This window comes from Herpailurus yagouaroundi, unplaced genomic scaffold (assembly GCF_014898765.1).
Source record: "Herpailurus yagouaroundi ecotype Mexico unplaced genomic scaffold, PumYag 192, whole genome shotgun sequence".
NCBI lineage: Eukaryota > Metazoa > Chordata > Mammalia > Carnivora > Felidae > Herpailurus > Herpailurus yagouaroundi.
The window spans coordinates 19640969-19657743 of record NW_024412423.1 but is presented as its reverse complement, the minus strand read 5'-3'; the positions used below and the strand labels follow the sequence as shown (position 1 = coordinate 19657743).

At 52.8% G+C, this 16775-nt stretch overlaps 1 protein-coding gene across 2 annotated transcripts; it reads left to right on the top strand.

Annotated features, from left to right (window-relative positions):
* The first annotated feature begins 7964 nt into the window (after window positions 1-7964).
* On the top strand, window positions 7965-15269 carry IRF1 (interferon regulatory factor 1). 2 transcript variants are annotated; one of them, XM_040444429.1, is made up of 10 exons: window positions 7965-8220; window positions 9281-9372; window positions 10686-10785; window positions 11601-11777; window positions 11891-11940; window positions 12048-12180; window positions 12366-12488; window positions 12911-12960; window positions 13840-13975; window positions 14289-15269. In XM_040444429.1, the coding sequence occupies exons 2-10, from the start codon at window positions 9286-9288 to the stop codon at window positions 14399-14401; spliced, it is 969 nt and encodes a 322-aa protein (XP_040300363.1). In that variant the 5' UTR covers window positions 7965-8220; window positions 9281-9285; the 3' UTR covers window positions 14402-15269. The 2 variants fall into 2 exon arrangements, with proteins under 2 accessions (XP_040300363.1, XP_040300364.1); XM_040444430.1 differs by lacking the exon at window positions 7965-8220 and adding an exon at window positions 8480-8501.
* The last annotated feature ends 1506 nt before the right edge of the window (window positions 15270-16775 follow it).

Sequence of the window (16775 nt, the reverse complement as noted above, 5' to 3'; positions counted from 1 at the left end):
TCCTATCTAAGTTGAGGTCCTTTGTGGACCTACCTTTTAAGAGAGCAAATGGCACCCACCTATTGTTAACAGCCCTTTCCCCTTGTTCTGTGGCTGGCTGGCCCTTGTCACTGGACCCCCAATCTCTCAGCAGGGCTTAGAGGGCACAGGTCAACAAGGTAATGGGGAGCAGAGATCTCCTTGGAAGGACAAAACCAGACAGAAATGACCACAGCGCTGCTCAGGAAAGCAACATCCCTCCCTTCTTCCTCCCTATGGGGCACCCAAGACTTCCTGTGGAAATTGTCTCATTGCCAAGACCATCTCAGGGAAAGTGTGCACACTGCTGAGACGATCTGAATACCTCATCCATCCATCCATCCACTGCCCATCCATCTCCATCCACACCACAATGGTTCACAGGGCATCTGCTATGCTCAGCCAAGGCTGGAACCTGGGGCTACTGGAGTGAACAGGATAGAGCACCCACTGGGCCACCCTGTTCTCTTGACTCATGCCCTACTTTCCTTACGTAAATATACCTATAACTCAGCACTTGCTGAGTCCAAACCACAGAGACACATTCCTGTTATCTTATAGCTTGAGCTACACTGACTTTCTGAAACATGACCTCAAATGGAGCCCAGTACAGACACTCTGAAAACCAGGTCCTCTTATGTCAAATTTTTTGGTGAGGATGAGGGTTTGGCTCCATGTCTTAAAGACACTATTTGGACTGGGCAGAAGACCAGCAATGGGTCCAGCCTTGGGCAACAGAAGGAGCAGACAATAACGTATTGGTCTGGAGCTTCACTAAACTGCTACCATGGTTGCCGGCCCCCATAGGGGGACCCACCTCTCTGTCCTGAGCTTTATTCCCAGGGCAGCCCCTGGAGTTGGGATTCCCAGGATGAGTCATGATGGCCACCAGGGGCTGTGCTCAGAGCACAGGCTCCACTGTTGCAGCATTTGGAGTTTCCCTGGCTCTCTCCCAGACTCGAGGTCGCAAAAGCAAGAATTTAGGTGACACTACCCACCCAGACTCCAGGCATTACTTTGGTCTGAAAAGGCCAGGGAGGGTCCTGGACTCTGTCTCACCATTCCAAACTTCCATCCTTCCTGGCTCAGATCCAGGCCCAACCCACAATCATCCCTGGCCTGAGCTGCAAGCTCTGGTGAGGGAAGGAAGTGGCTGACCCTCACAGCCAGCATTCCTCTGTGATGACTACAGTCTGCTCAATGCCCAACCACCCCATCCAGAGGGCAGTTCTCAGGGGGACTCCCCCCACCACAAAGGGGCTTAGGCCTCTCCTACAGAGTGAGAACTCCTTTACCTGGGGACATCAACAGGACCTGACAGGGGTAGGGAGCCAGGAGAGATGGGCCCAGAGATCCCCTGGGAACAGGTCAGACGGCCACAAGGCCCGCCCTAGATACCTCTCACTCCATTTCTTCACTCACACAAAAAGCACCAAGACCCTCCCTGTGCTTAATCTTGTTCTAGACCTTGGAGATCCAGCAGGTTGCACTAGGCAGGCAGGGCTGCACCCTCCAGTCATGTAGGAAAAATCCTCCAATAAATAATAAATTAAGTCCACAAAGGGGATAATTTCAGCAATGATAAGAGCTATGATGACAATAAAACGAGACGTGATATACAATGAGTGATACTATTGGGGAGCTCAGCCGTTTGAGGGGGCCTCCGGATTCCTCAGCCTCCACCTGCCTGTGCACAGTCCCTCCCACCCCTGCATGTACAGCCCGTCACATACCCCCACTCCACCCCTTATGTGGGAACACCACCTGGGTGGGGGCTGGGGCAGGTGCATTCAGGTGGGGCTTTTCCGGGACCGGTTTTCCCCAGCTCCTCTTGGAACTTCCAGAGGGCTACTGACCCGCGATACTGGACGGGCGCCCGTCCCCCGCCCCACGCCGCCGCGCGAACCTCAGCGTTCCCGGCGCGGTTCCCGGAAACTCCTCGGTTTCCCTCTGGCCGCGGAGTTTGCAAGAAACCGAAACCCAGACCCCGCCCCTCTGGCGCAGCCCCGCAGAACTCTGACTGGGGGCTGGGGCCCGCGCGGGTGGGCCGGTCCCAATTGGGCGGCCCGGCCGGCCCCTCCCCCACCCGCAAAGCCTGGCGAGTAGCCTCTGCCCAGCTGCTGAGCACACCCACGCCTCCCACTGGAAAGCTTCGAGTGCAACTGGAGTCGCTGAGGCTGCATCCGTCCGCGGAGTGCCCCAGCGGGGGTGCGCAACGCGGCCTTCCCCTGCAGCAGCATAGAGGTGGGCGCCATTTCTGTGCGCCTACTGTGTACTCGCCAACCAGAGGGGCGAGAAGGAAGGGCTGGGGCGTTTACAAAGAGCTCTGCCCCTCCGAGTGTTACTAGCTTCAACGCCGGGTGGGGGAGGGAGTGATAATGGACACAGAGCAGTTCAGCAGCTTGCCGGAGCTCACACAGCCTGGAGCTGCGGAGCCGGCTGAAAACCCTTAGCCCGCAGCTGGAGGCTGGGCAAGGGAGGAGAAGGAAGTGCCCTGGGCTGCGGCAGGTGAGCCGCCTGGCACCGGCAGGGCAGCCAGCTGGGGAGGGGGTGGGGCGGTCCCAGGCAGCCACCCGGGCGGCACGGCTGGGAGGCTTTGCGTTTCTCCGCCCTCCCTCCCTTTCCAGGAAGCCGGCCAGCCTGGAGCCAGCCGTTTACCCCGACTCACCCCCAGCCGGGCCGAGCAGGAATGTGGAAGTTAGCCTGTAGGGCTTGTGCCCTCTCCCCTGCACGCACGCACACACACACACCCTATATTAGGCTGGGGCAGCGAGAGCGTGGGTCACCTGGAGGCGAGGGGCTCCAGATCAGGACTCGGCTTCCCTAGGGCGAAATAGGGGTGCTGATGCCGCCAGAAAAGCCTACGACCCTGCCAGGGGCAATCTAGGCGAAAGACAGTGGGCCCAGGCGGTACTGCGGGACCCATTCTTGTGGGGGGCGGGGAGGTTGCTGTTCCCATGCAGAGTCACTGTGGGACGTGGCCTCCAGGCCTGGCCTCAGAGCACCCTCCCCACCCCCGGCCCCATCCCGGGCCCCACGGGGGCGGATGGGGAGCTGAGGCCTCTTTCCTCCCAACCCAGTGTTTATAAGAAATGAAACTGCACAGGGCATCAGCGACAGCCCACACTGACACCCGCTCCTCCTCCGAGGTTCCGGAAGAGTCCACAGCGCCGGAGCGATTCCTGGCCCACTCTTCCATCGCAGGACCCCCTAGCTGCAGCCAGCTGCAGCCTCCCACTCTGTATTTATGATTTTTGTAAGAGCACAACGCTTATTCTGCTGTGTCATGCAGCCTTTTTGCCAGATCCGTGAGAGGGGAGGGGCTAGTCTTGAGCCAAACCTGGAGTTGGCCCAGAACAGGAGTGCAAATTCATATTTGTTGAATGAATTCAGAAATGACTTTCTTCCAACTAGGCTCCTTTCAGGATGGGTGATGATGGCTGGATTCTACAAGCGTATGGATGCTTTCTGATGATTTTATGCCTGACTTGTGCTCTGCACTTCACAGTTGAGGACTGCCTGCCTCCCAGGTTTGCTGTGAAAATAGAGATGATAGCTGAAAGAGATTCTGAGCATCTCAGAAAGGCCTCCCTTTGCATCTGGAAGGCTGGAATGGAAGGCATGCTTGAGGTTCATTTGCTTTGGGGACTCTGGTTTTCTCCCTGGGTAGCATGCCCCACTGGGGCCCTGGATTCCCCTAGTCTCAAAAACCTGGCTAAAGCCTGACTGGGTCTGACTGGGTCCTGAGCTTTAGAACTAACTGGAACAACCCCCTTGCCTTCCCCCCTCCGCCCCAGGTGGTGAACATTGTGTTTCTGAGAGCCTAAGGGAGGGGGCTAAGGACAGGATTGGTCAAGGGGAAGAGCCTCCTACAGGGGTAATCTTGTTGCCTCCGCCTCTGTCGCTATTGCAGAAATCACCTCAAAGGAGGCCCTGCCAGCCTAGAAAATTCCAAGGCCTAATACAGTGAAATTTACCCTTATTAAGTAATGGTATAGATGGGAGGCATTCTGTGAGTGAGACCAGAGCTAACCCCCAGCTAACACCATGTGCAGGTGTGAGGAACCTATTCAGGTCACTTGCAGAAAAATGCAGACTTGGTTTCCTAAAGGTGATAAGTGCAGAAAAGGCAACAGGAAAGTTAAGGACCAGGGGATTCTGAGGAGGGGAAGGACTTTCGTTTGGTAGCTTTGGTAGTACTTCATAGAGGACCAGATATTTGCTCTGAGCCTTAAAATGGAGACTGACACTGAAGTGTGTTAGGTGGGGAGGGGAAGGGGGAGAAATGAGGTGGAGGAGGGAGGAGAGAGTGTTGTCAAATATCAGAGTAAGAGAGAGATGAGCAAATGGAAGAAGCAGAGACATGAGAAAACTACAGAATAGAAATGCAGTGAAAAGTTCATGCATTATTGTTAATACGTGTCATTTGACTAATGTTTTACAATTAAGAAAGTTTGACAGTATATCTAATTTCCTCTTCATAATAATTGCACATGGACAGAATGTCTTTTTGTTTTTTAAGTTTACATTTTTGAGACAGAGCATGCTGGAGTGGGAGAGGGGCAGAGAGAGGGGAAGAGAATCCCAAGCAGGCTCTGCGCTGTCAGCAAGGAGCCTGATGAGTGGCTCTGTCCCCCAAACCATGAGATCATGACTAGAACTGAAATCGAGAGTCAGTCCCTTAAGGAACTAAGCCACCCAGGTGCCCCAGAGTATCTTTTTTACAGATGAGAAACCTGAGGCCCAAAGAGGGATGGTAACTTACCTAGGGTCACACCAGTGGCAAAAGCACAGGAACCCAGGCTTTCAGACCCAAATCCTATATTCTTCCCACTGACCTCTCGTTACTGCCAAGGATAGGAGAGCTGTGGGAGATAAGGCTGGAATAGGACCCCTGGGACCAGAGTGAGCAGCAACTCGAATGTGGGGCTGAAGAGTCTGGGGAAGCTCAGAAGCTCCTGGTGGACATGAATGTTGGGAGGTCAACAAAATTAGGTGGATCATTGTAGTGCAGAGTTGCCTAGAGGGGCAGGCCTGACAGGGAGGGAGACCCAAGGGGAAGCTGTGGTAACAACAGTCTGGTCCTGGAATGTGAAAACACGTAGATGCAGGGAAGGAAGACCCAGAGGACCAGGTGAGGCAAAGAGGGGAGGAGGACAGGAAAGACTTCTCCTGGGAAGGAGCTGGAATTAAGAAGAGAGAAAGCTGCTGGGGGCAGTGTAGATATGGGAGGCCAAGAGTTCTGTTTGTGTATGTGTTAATCTGTGGTGGACTGGATTGTAGTGGAGTGCCCAGAAGGTTGTATTTGGAGGTCACCTGCCCAGAGGGGATGGCTGGAATGACAGAAGATGAGTATTTTGAGTCAAAGAGGAGAAAAGGGCTAGCCCTGAATTACTAAGAAAAACCTATGCTTAGCATCATAGGGAATGTGTGATACATTTTAGAATGGTACTCAAAGCGTAGTTACAACAAAAACTTGGGGTACTTAAATGGTATAGTTTTACTTCACTGATTTGTAGTATAGCACCCACAATCATGATAAGCAGATTCTTACAGGCTTCAAGATAAAATAAAAGTTAAAAAAAAAAAGTCAAAGAGCCCTTCAAAGATGTAAAGGACAATTTCATCAGTAAATTCTAAACACTGGGGAATTTCTCCTAAGCAAAAAAATTATTGATGTGGGCAGAGATTTAATTATACAGTGTTGTTTGTATTAGGAAAATATGGAGGGACACCTGTGGGGCTCATTCGGTTGAGTGTCCAACTCTTAATTTCGGCTCAGATCATGATCTCATGGTTCATGACTTTGAGCCCTGCATTAGCTCCATGCTGACCATGCAGAGCCTGCTTAGGATTCTCTCTCTCTCTCTCTCTCAAAATGAATAAAATTTAAAAAGTTAAAAAAAAAAAAGGAAAAAATGGAAATAACCTAAATGTCCTCTATTAGGAGATTAATGGATAAATTTTTATTTATCCTTATTAGAAAATAATATATACCCACTACAAATTATATTGCAGAAGTACATTTCATGACATGGAAAGATATAGATCCACATACACCTGATTATCTGTGAATTAAAATAAAATTGTTTTAAAGCACTTTTTACAGTTTCCTAATACCTTTAAAAGGGTCATTTTGGTAAATTTCAGACACAACCTGAGATGCAAACTTCCTTTCCCTGATCTCATTTTGAATTTTCCAGTGGCCATATCAGGTTCTTAGGGACAGGACAAGCATCTGCACAGAAAACAGACTTCACAAGTCAGGAGCCACTTGCTTTCAGCTCTTCTTGTTCAGCTCTTGATCTCTGTAGTGGGTTCCCACTCCATCTGTCACTTAAAGCACACCAATCCTTCTTCCCCTTCCCCAGCTTCAGCATCTTCCATTTTTCCATTTTGCTTAATACCAGTTAGGCTCATTCTTCTGAGCTCCTTCTGCCTCTTTGCCTCTCCCACCTGCTGCACCCACCACTATCTGGGAGATGGCTCTGACCCATTCTTATTGGTCTCTTGGGAACCAAGCTTGGTGTTAGTCACAGCATGAGATTCTGGTGCATCAGAATTGGATCAAGCCAACCTTTCCTCTGTAGGAGGGAGGCAGGAGAGTGACTGATGGGTGCAATACTACATCAATGTCTATTTATAGCTTGCACCACTGCAACTGGGTGCTGCTGTGGAGGGGGAGCTGGGTGAGAGTGACACAACTAGCCCTCCAGGACAAGCAATTTACTTCTGAGTCAGCAGCTTTGGGGAGGTGAAGGAAGGAATCTGCTGGGCCAGAGTTCTGGATGGAAAACTCAGCTCAGCCTCTAGGAGTACAAGTGGGGCAAGGTCTACTTGAAAGCACAAGAGTTAAGAAACTGCCTTTCCCAAGGGACTGGGACCTGGGCTCCCCAACTCTTTGGCCAGATCATGGCTTTGTCCATCCCTAAGCAATTCCACGTTCCCCCCCCCCTCCGCCCCCCACTGCCTAGAACCTGTCTGGCCATGGGAGGCTGTGGAGGTGGCTGAAGGCAGGAGTGCAAGGAGGAAAAGGCTCCCTGAGCCCTTCTCCAAATCAGCAGTCCGAGTTTCTCTGAAACACTTCTTTATCCTAAGGTCAGCTGTAGGGCAGTCCCAAGGATGTAGACCCAGGACAGGGAGAGGTGCCTCTCTGTCACAGTTAGGTTCTGGGTAGGGACCTCAAAAGCAGCATCTGCTGCCCAGGTGGGGGGCATGGTGCTTTACAGACATCATTTCTATGTCACCGTAAACCATGAAAATAGGGTTTCTTGTTATTTTCTAGTTGAGGAGATTGAGGTTTCCAGCCGTGCCAACAGCAGCAGCCAAACTGGGATTTCCTCTCCTTCGGTGGCCCCAGGCAGCACCCCAGGCAGAGTAGGCTTTCCCTTAATTCCCCAAGGCAGGTGAGTGACCAGGACGTGGGTCACCCCTCAAGAAGGAGTAGTATGAGGGCCGAAACCCTTCCTTCATTAGCAGGCTTGAGGAACCAGGCTAGTTTACGGGGATTCAATCCCAGTGTGTCCACTCTGAAGAAGACGGCAGGTGTCCGGGTGACCTCCTCACCTGCTTTCAAAAGATAGACGTTCCCAGGGAGAGGAGGGTGAGGAGATGGCCACAGGAGCCAGCAGTCTGGAAGAATGCGGAGTGAGGGGAGCAACTGCGGGCCGGGGGCGTTCGGCTTTCCTGGACAGCTTTCTCCCGGGCGAACCGGTGTTGGGGGGGGGGGGGGGGGGGGCGGACAGGGCGGGCCCGCGGTCGCCCCAGGGCGGCGGCGCCGGGCCGGAGGGGGTGGGGAGGAGCAGCCGCCCTGTACTTCCCCTTCGCCGCTAGCTCTACAACAGCCTGATTTCCCCGAAATGATGGGGCGGCGCTGGCCAATAGGCGCCCTCGCGGCTCTTTAGGAGGCGGGGCTGGGCTTGGGTTGGGGGAATCCCGCTAAGTGTTTAGATTTCTCGCCGGCGCCGCTGCCCCGGCAGAGCGCGCCACTCCTTCGTCGAGGCAGGACGTGCGACCAAGCCCGACCGAGCAGAGGCCAGTGGGAGCAGTGCCAAGCCAAAGCCAGCCGAGCCCAACGGCCCCTCGACCCGGGCATCCTCTGCCTGCCGCTCCCCTCCGGAATTGCGCTCCCCGCGCCGGCACAGCTGCCCCAGCCGCGCCGGGACCTTCGGGCGCCGCTGCTGGATCGCGCCCGTTGCGGAGGTGAGCCCGCCTTCGCTGCGGGGGGGTGGGGGGGGCGGTGGCGTCGAACAAAGACGCGCGGGGCTCCAGGAAGTGGGGGCCGGCAACCCCAGCCGGGAGAGTCGCGGGCGCGCAGCGTTGCCTGGCCCCCGCGCGGGCTCGTGAGGGCGCTGGAGGAGCGGCGAGCGGCACCGCGGGGAGGGCGGGCCGCGGCGTGGACCGCCCACGAGCCGAGGTTGCCGGCGCCCGGCCGCTGTCGCAGATCTGCGTGCGCGGAGCCGCCGGGGCCTCTGGGTGGCTCGGTAGGTTTGTCGCGCGCATCCACGAGCGCTGCTGGGGACTGGAGTGTACGTCCGCGCGTGGGCGCCCTGTGCTCCCCACGCGGGCTTTTGGCGGTCCCAGCTCCGCACCCGGGCCTCAGATTTTAGGCTGTACGTGCAGGTGTTGGGGGGCTGGGGCTTGCTGCCCTGGTTGGCTGGCAGACCTGCTGGGGCTACGGGAAGAGGCGCCACAGGTGTTCCTTCGGCTTCTTCGCGGAGGCGGGGAGCCAGGCAGGAGGGGCAGAGCCTTCCCGGCCTCTGCACTGTGGCTGTCTGAGAGCGCGTAGAATAGATGGGATAGGGGGTGGGGGTAGAATGCTGGGTGACTGCTTGCCATTAGGGAAGGTGCACAGCTAGTGGCAGCAACTCTAGTAGGGAAATTTCTTGGCGTCAACCAAAAGAAGCCTCTCCCACAAGGATTTGAATTTGAGGAGGAAAGTCTTGGTATTAAGATATCTTTGTATTATATCTGTTTTTCCTTCACATAAATCCTGAAACCATCACTTGCATGCCTGTCTTCTCCCAAGTGTTTAGAGGAATGTGGGGGAAGGGGCTGAAGTGTTTTTGCCCAAGACGCTGAAAATATTTGGAGGGCAGTTTTATTCCAGTGAAAGCCCCCTTCCCCGTGATTGTGGTGCCTGGTGCTTGGCTCAAGGCTGGGGAAAGTAACTGACTGACCTGGGGGTGGGGAGATTGGGCAGGATAGTGCCTCGGGGCTGCTCAACAGACTCCAAACAGGACCCTCTGTTTTCTCTTTACAGCCAACATGCCCATCACTCGGATGCGCATGAGACCCTGGCTAGAGATGCAGATTAATTCCAACCAAATCCCAGGGCTGATCTGGATTAATAAAGTGAGTGTAACTTTTTGGGTTTTTCTGCTACTATCTTAACACATGTTCTTTGGGGGACCAAAGCTTCAGATGCAGCTCAAAAAGGGAAGTGATGGGGAGGAGGCATATGTGCTTCCCAGTCGGTCCTGCATGGAGGGAGTATACAAGGGCCAGTCTTGGGTCCCACTTGCCCGACTTGTGCCTTTCTCCCTTCTTTGATATGGACTCGACAGACACCCACGTGAGGGCAATGATGGTTTCCAGCACGAGGACTCTCAGCATCTGCAGAGCCATCTGGTCTCTTCTGAGACCCGTATAAACACCCAGCATTCTGCAGGGTTCCAGTCAGAGAGACAGGAGACAGAGAAGTGGGCACTGCTGGCAACAAGACGGCTGTTTCAGCAAGGGACCCAAGAATTAACCTTGCACCATTTGCCCAGGCCCAAAAAACCTCATGCTTGTGCACAAAGAGTAACACAGACTCTGCAGACTTAATAGTAATAATAAAAATAATGATGGCTCATGCTTATTGCACACTCCCTATAAGCGAGTGTGACACCATGCTAACAATGTGACTTACATTGTGTCCTTTAATACTCACAGTAGCCCTGTGAAGTAGATACTATTAATATCTCCATTTTCAGATGAGGAAACTGAGGCACTGAGAGATAGATAATGAGATCGTACAAAAAAGTGATAAAGCTAAGATTTGAATCCAAGAAGTCTGACTCAAAAATCTATACTGTTAACCACCAGTAATGATAACAGTGAGACTTAGTCCTTATATTTGTCACTGTGATTGCTCATTTCACAGAAGAGAAACCAGTGAGGGACCAAGAGGTACAGTGACAGTGCCAGGGTCACGCACATAGTTAGCATCCAAGTCTGGCCCAGGGCTCCCTTAGGTATATGGCCAGGATCTGCTGGGCAGGAGCCAGTGGTCCCAGGTGTCCCAAGCAGCCCCTATCTAACGGATGGAGTTCTCACCTCCATGTTGGTGCTGAAAAGCACCAGAGAGCATCCTAAGGTGCTCTATATGGGTCCCAGCACATCTGTAACAGGCAGAGGGAGATCTCTGCTGAGCTGATGTTGCCATAGTTCTTCAGAACCCAGAGCCCCTTCTGAGAGATCTAGAGTGGTAGAGTACTCTGTTTAAGCCATTCTCAGGATGGGTCAACCTAAACCAGATGTCAGGGTGAAAAGGGGAAGTCAGCCTTTTCCCAGACCAGGGTTGGTGGGGTTGCGGGGGGTGGTGCCGGGCAGACTCATGCTAAAAGCCTATGGCCTCTGAGCTGACACAGCCTTGTATATTTGTGTCTATGTGTGCCATTCAGGAGGAGATGATCTTCCAGATTCCATGGAAGCATGCTGCCAAGCATGGCTGGGACATCAACAAAGATGCCTGTCTGTTCCGAAGCTGGGCCATTCACACAGGTGTGTGCCCTGGTCTCCAGGCCTGGAGGGGCTGGGGCAGGGAGGAGACAAGGGGAGTCACTTCTGTTAACACAGAGGCCCTTCACTGGGGTCTCTGAATTCCCTGAGATGGTGTACAGAATTTGGGAGTGAGCACGGGGCTGACTTGTACTTTTGGGGGAAAAGTTCATCGTTTCAGCAAGTTCTTAAAGGAACTTGTGAAGTCAGTATCTTAGAAACTGTGGTTTCACAGAGTTTGTGGCTGGATTAAAGTTCTCCTTGGCAAAAGCAGTTGTGAACCTGGATAATGAAAGAGACCCAGGCCTTCCATTTTCTTCATGTTTACCAAGGTCCTGGCCAAAGGCCCATCTGGTTGGCAGCCTCCTTTTATCCTTGAGTGTTGGGGTTCTTGGTCCATCTCATATCAGTCAGCACACTTATCACTAACTGTTCTTTGATGCCTACTTTTTGCCCACTCCTGTGTTTAGAAATATCACATAAACCCTAGTCCCTACTCTCTGGCTGCTGACAGACCAAGCAGGGAGACTGGGCCTGGTCTAGGACCAATACAGCACTTTTGGACATATGGGCCCTCTAGTGCTTCTGGCTGGGTCCTTCAGGAAGGACCTGTGGGATGTGTTTAAGCCAAGCCTGGGCATTTGAGAGCCCCCAGGGCCTGCAGAGGGTCACCCAGGAATACCTGCTATTTGGCCAGTTTGGATCTCTGGCAGCATGAGAGCTTAGGGGTACTGTCTCCTTCCTCCTTCCAGGCCAGGGGTCGGCTGAGGATCCCCACGTATGGCCCTGACAGTCCTCTTCACTCTTGTGCCCACTAGGCCGATACAAAGCAGGGGAAAAGGAGCCAGATCCCAAGACATGGAAGGCTAACTTTCGCTGTGCCATGAACTCCCTGCCAGACATTGAGGAAGTGAAGGACCAGAGCAGGAACAAAGGCAGCTCAGCTGTGCGGGTGTACCGGATGCTCCCACCCCTCACCAAGAACCAGAGGAAAGGTATCCGAGGGCTTTGGGTCATCAGAAAGCTCTCAGGGAGGGTGGGAGGGAGGAAGAGGGGCAACTGGGGCTGGTATGCCTATACCAAGACTGACAGCCTATCTGCCTCACAGAGAGAAAGTCCAAGTCCAGCCGAGATGCTAAGACCAAGGCCAAGAGGAAGGTGAGTGTGGTCCTAAGCTGCTAGTCTTTGGTCACCCGGGATTCAGAGTGGACAATGGAAGAAGTGCCATAGCAAGCTTGGGCCTAAGCTTCTTTCTCCTGTTGCAGTCATGTGGTGACTCCAGTCCTGATACCTTCTCCGATGGACTCAGCAGCTCGACCCTGCCTGATGACCACAGCAGCTACACAGCTCAGGGCTACATTGGGCAGGACTTAGAGGTTGAGCGGGCCCTTACTCCAGGTGAGGTGGGCCCAGTCTGGCAGGGGACCAAACAGGTCATTGGGATGGCTCCTTCTCTTGGCTGTAGGATGCATTGTGCTTGTGGATGGTGGCCTATTGGAGCAGGCTGCAGGGTTGGGGGTGCTGGGTATCTTGCAAACTAAGAGAGCACACAGTTCTAACGTGTGGTTTCTGCTGTCCTTCAGCCCTGTCACCGTGTACCGTTAGTAGCACTCTCCCTGAATGGCACATCCCAGTGGATATTGTGCCAGACAGCACCAGTGACCTGTACAACTTCCAGGTGTCACCTATGCCCTCCACCTCTGAAGGTTTGTGCTTCTGGGGCCTGCTTGCCTGACTGTTTGGGTCCTGGGAAGGATGTCCTGAGGGCAGGAAGATGCTCAGAACTCCACCTGGCATTGAGTTGCCTGTGCTGTGCTAGAGAAAAGAGGGAATGGGGGCCGGGGGCTGCATTTTGGTCTAACATTGCTAGTTTTCTTGGCTCTTCTGCAGCCCAGTCTCTGAGGGTGAGGAAGGAAGCAAGGGGGTGGGAAGAGGTGTGGCTTCAGGGTTTGGGAGGCTGAGTCACTAGGACAATGACCTGTTCTGGAATCTCCATGGCAGGCAGATGTCTGCTGGGAGGTCAGTGTGTGGGGACATGTGAAGGGGCAGGGGGATCTGGCACTGCTGGAATTGCTGGGGAAAGCCTGGCTGACTGCCAGCCAACCTCTCTGCTCTTCCCCATCCACAGCCACAACAGATGAGGACGAGGAAGGGAAATTAACTGAGGACATCATGAAGGTAAGGCCCATTCCACCCTGGGCACTCTTTTGAAGTGGCTGCTTCTGAGGAGAGAGAAAACCACTTAGAGCTCACAAATCGGAGGGTAGGCAGCTGCTACTGTGACCTGGTTGCCTCCATAGTCCTACAGGTGCCACATCCATGTGGCTGGGGACCACTGCCCTCCTGGGCTGGTGGGAAAGACACTGGAAGTGAGGATGGGAGGGAGGCCTGATTTCTGACAGGTTGTACTGGAGCAGGCTTTAGAGCCTCAAACAGCTCTGAGTCAGCTGTCATCAGCACTGGGTCCCTGGCCTGTGTCTTCCGCCCCAGCGTGCCCCAGGCCTGCTGCCCTGTTAGTTAGGGAAATGGCACATCAGGTTTTAATAATCACCCTTTGGGATCTGTAATTTGATGGGGTTTTTCCTTTTTCTTTTTTTTTAAAGCACATTATTTAAGCAGGTTTTTTCCCCCCTGCTTCAATTTTAAAAGTGAATATAAAAAGTTTTGCAGTAGTGTACCCAGGCTTTGTTTCATCAGCATAGACAACCTGAGACATAGCCATAGCTCTATCTCTAGCTTTTCTAGACCTCTTTTTCTTGAATCACTATGCTAATCATTGCTTTAAGCCACATTCTCAGTTGGTATGTCCTTACCCAGTTGAGAGGGAAAGTCTTAGAGATTCTGCGCCAGAGGGTAGATGTGGGAGTGTGAGTCCAGGGCAGACCCTCACCTCCCAGGTCCCTGTCCTGTCTTCATTCCACATCTGCATCCATCTGAGAATGTGAAAATGGCCAAGGGTATGATCCTGGCAGGGAAGCTTCAGCTCTCTGAAGGCAGGGCCACAGAATGAGTCTGCCCTGGAAGTAAGCCAATGGCATTTTGCTCCTTTGTCCCCAGCTCTTGGAGCAGACGGGATGGCAGCCGACAAATGTGGATGGGAAGGGGTACCTGCTCAATGAACCCGGGGCCCAGCCCCCGTCTTTCTATGGAGATTTCAGCTGCAAGGAGGAGCCAGAAGTTGACCGCCCTGGGGGTAAGAAGTCTCTGGATCCACTAGATTTCTCAGAGAAGGGAGAACCATGCAGGGGGTGGGAGAGGGCTGGAGGGCTGGGCTGGGGAGCAGCAGAGGCAGAGCACCTTTCTTCAACTCTTCTTGGTACAGACAGCTTGTGAGTTGGCTGTTGCTCCCATGCACGCAGTTTGCTTAAAGATGAGGGGGGGGCCCTGTTGCTGTGGGTGGACGGTAGAGGCTGCTGTGTCTGGGCCTATGGGGATAGGGCTGGGGGCTGGGAGGAGAACACTGCACTCACCCTCCATCCTCATACAACTTTATTCACATCTTCTAGGGTTTATCGGGCTGATAGCTTCAGATCTGAAGAACATGGACAACAGCTGGCTGGACAGCCTGTTGCCCCCAGTCAGGCTGCCCTCCATCCAGGCCATTCCTTGTGCACCGTAGCTGGGCCCCGGTCCCCTCTTACTCCCCTAAGCAAGCAGGACCTGTCATCATGGTAGCTGTGATGCAAAGAAACAGGACTCCTATGGGCTCCTTGACATGGCAAAGTATGACCCCATTGCTGAGCAGGGATGGGGCCTCCCTCCTTGGGACAGTGGCCTCTTGGGGTCTGGCAGGCTGGGATCTGGGCTCATCTTGTGGGATAAAGCTGGCCCTGTCTCCTGGGAAGATGGGGTTCTGAGATTGATGTGTCAGGTGGAGGTCTCAGCTAGGAGTCAGCCTCCAGCTTTTCCCCCTAAGCCCAGCTGCCTGGAGAAGGTTCTGCTGTCACTGAGGTGGCCCGAGGGAACAGACCAACGACCTCAGAAAAGCACAGCACCAATCCCAGGGCTGGCTCTGCACTAAGAGACAATTGCACTAAGTGAATCCTATTCCCAAAGAACCCCCTCCCTTCCCAGCTGAGCCCTGGGGACTGTTCCAAAGCCAGTGAAATGTGAAGGAAAATGGGGCCCTGCAGGACAGTGCTCCCTCAGCCTCAGAGGAGCTCCACCCTGCTCGGGCTGAGGGGCTTGGGACAAAACTCGGCACTTTTTCTTGTGGACCTTGCCACGTTTCTGATCAGAGGTGTACACTAACGTTTCCCCCAAGCTCTCAGCCTTTGTTTATTTATATAGTGCCTTGCCCTGTGCCCACCTGCCCCCTCAGGCGGGCCCCAGCAGCCCTCAGCAGGCCCTGGGAGGGAAGTGTGAGTATCTTGGTGTGATTTTTAAAATTGGAAATGCCTTGTAATCACTAAGTCATGTGTGACCACATATGTACATGTATGTAAATATGTACATTTGTCTTTTTATAAAAAGTTCGTTGTTTATAAGAGGTGTGGCCTTTTATTTAGATATAAATTGCAAATCATTTTACTTTTTGTAGAGATATTGTGATGGACTCATTCTTGGCATCCTGCCTGAACTTGACTTAGGGGTGAGCAGTGACATACACCAATGCAAAATCCTTTCAGTTATGTTCACAAAGAAGATGACAGGAAGAGGGGACAGTCATGGCAAAGGGACATGCTCATATAAATACATTCACTTGCCCTTGGCTTTATTGCCGGGCAGTGAGTTGAACTGGGGCTCAAAGGCCTGGGGAGTGTTAGGTTTTGAGTTCTGAGTAATGTGCCATATAGTATATGTCCTGGTAAACTCAAATGCAAGTGTACTCAGATGCTACTTCAGAAAGTTAACAATTGGTAGGTATAGAACAGTCATGGACAGTCACAACAGACCCCAGCCCAGAACAGGATACCAAGGCCTGTTGTACTGGGCACTACCTGTCTAGTTTCTGCAGTGATGAAAATGTTCTCTCCCTGTACTGTCCGATATAGTAGGCAGTGGCAAAGTCACATGTGCCAATTGAGCAATGTGGCCAGTGCGATGAAGGAACTGAATTTTGAATTAGTTAAAATGTATGTAGCCACATGTGGTTAGTGGCTACTTTATTGGACAGTACAGACAGATACTGGATTGGGGGCAGATCTGAGAGGGAGAGGTTGGAGTGGCTGGAGGACACTAGGGATGGACTTGGGGCCACTTACCTGCCAATTCGAGAGTATTTTACTATTTTGATGGCCAACAGTAACTATCAGTGCTGAATACCAGCTGTTCAGTGTATTGTAAAACAGGTCGATGCACAAATGTGTTAGGAAGGGCTTGGATGACTACATGGAACACTTTTCCTTCCTCCATGTCTCTTCAAGGTTCTGGCTGAGCTCATGCACACAAAATCTCTATGATCAGAACAATGTTTCTGAAAACCATGGGTTGAGAACTACTGCCATATGGCAATGCCTCCTTCAAATAAGGCCCAAGTCAAAGGAATGTCTGAAGGTGAAAGGTCTGGATTTGGGCTTTTCTCATCACCACACCCCCTCCAACCAGTCCCTGCCCTGGGGGATAAGCAGTACCTAGCAGTAAGGCTGGCCAAGGGAAACTAGCTGGTACCACTATCAACATCTAGGGAGTGAGGCCATGGCAGTAAGGGTGTTGCTCAGGGAAACCAAGCCCTGTGGACACTTCTCCATACTCTTAGTCCCAGAAATTGCTTGGATTTAGATCCCCTCCCTGGGACCAGCCCCCTGGAAGGAGTGTGACAGGCCCTTGGTAGAGGAGGAAAGCTGAGTGAGAAAATGATGAAAAAACTAGAAAATAGGCCAAGATCAGTCTAACATGTTCTGCAAAGCTCAGGAAGTATTGTTGCCTGATCTTGGACATGCCCTGTGAGTAGCATGTGGCCTCCTACTCGGTGGGCCTTTGGCTTGTGGATGTCTAGAGAGACCCCAATATCAAGCCCAGTGCATTAGAAGATCCACCTGGATTTTTCGAGG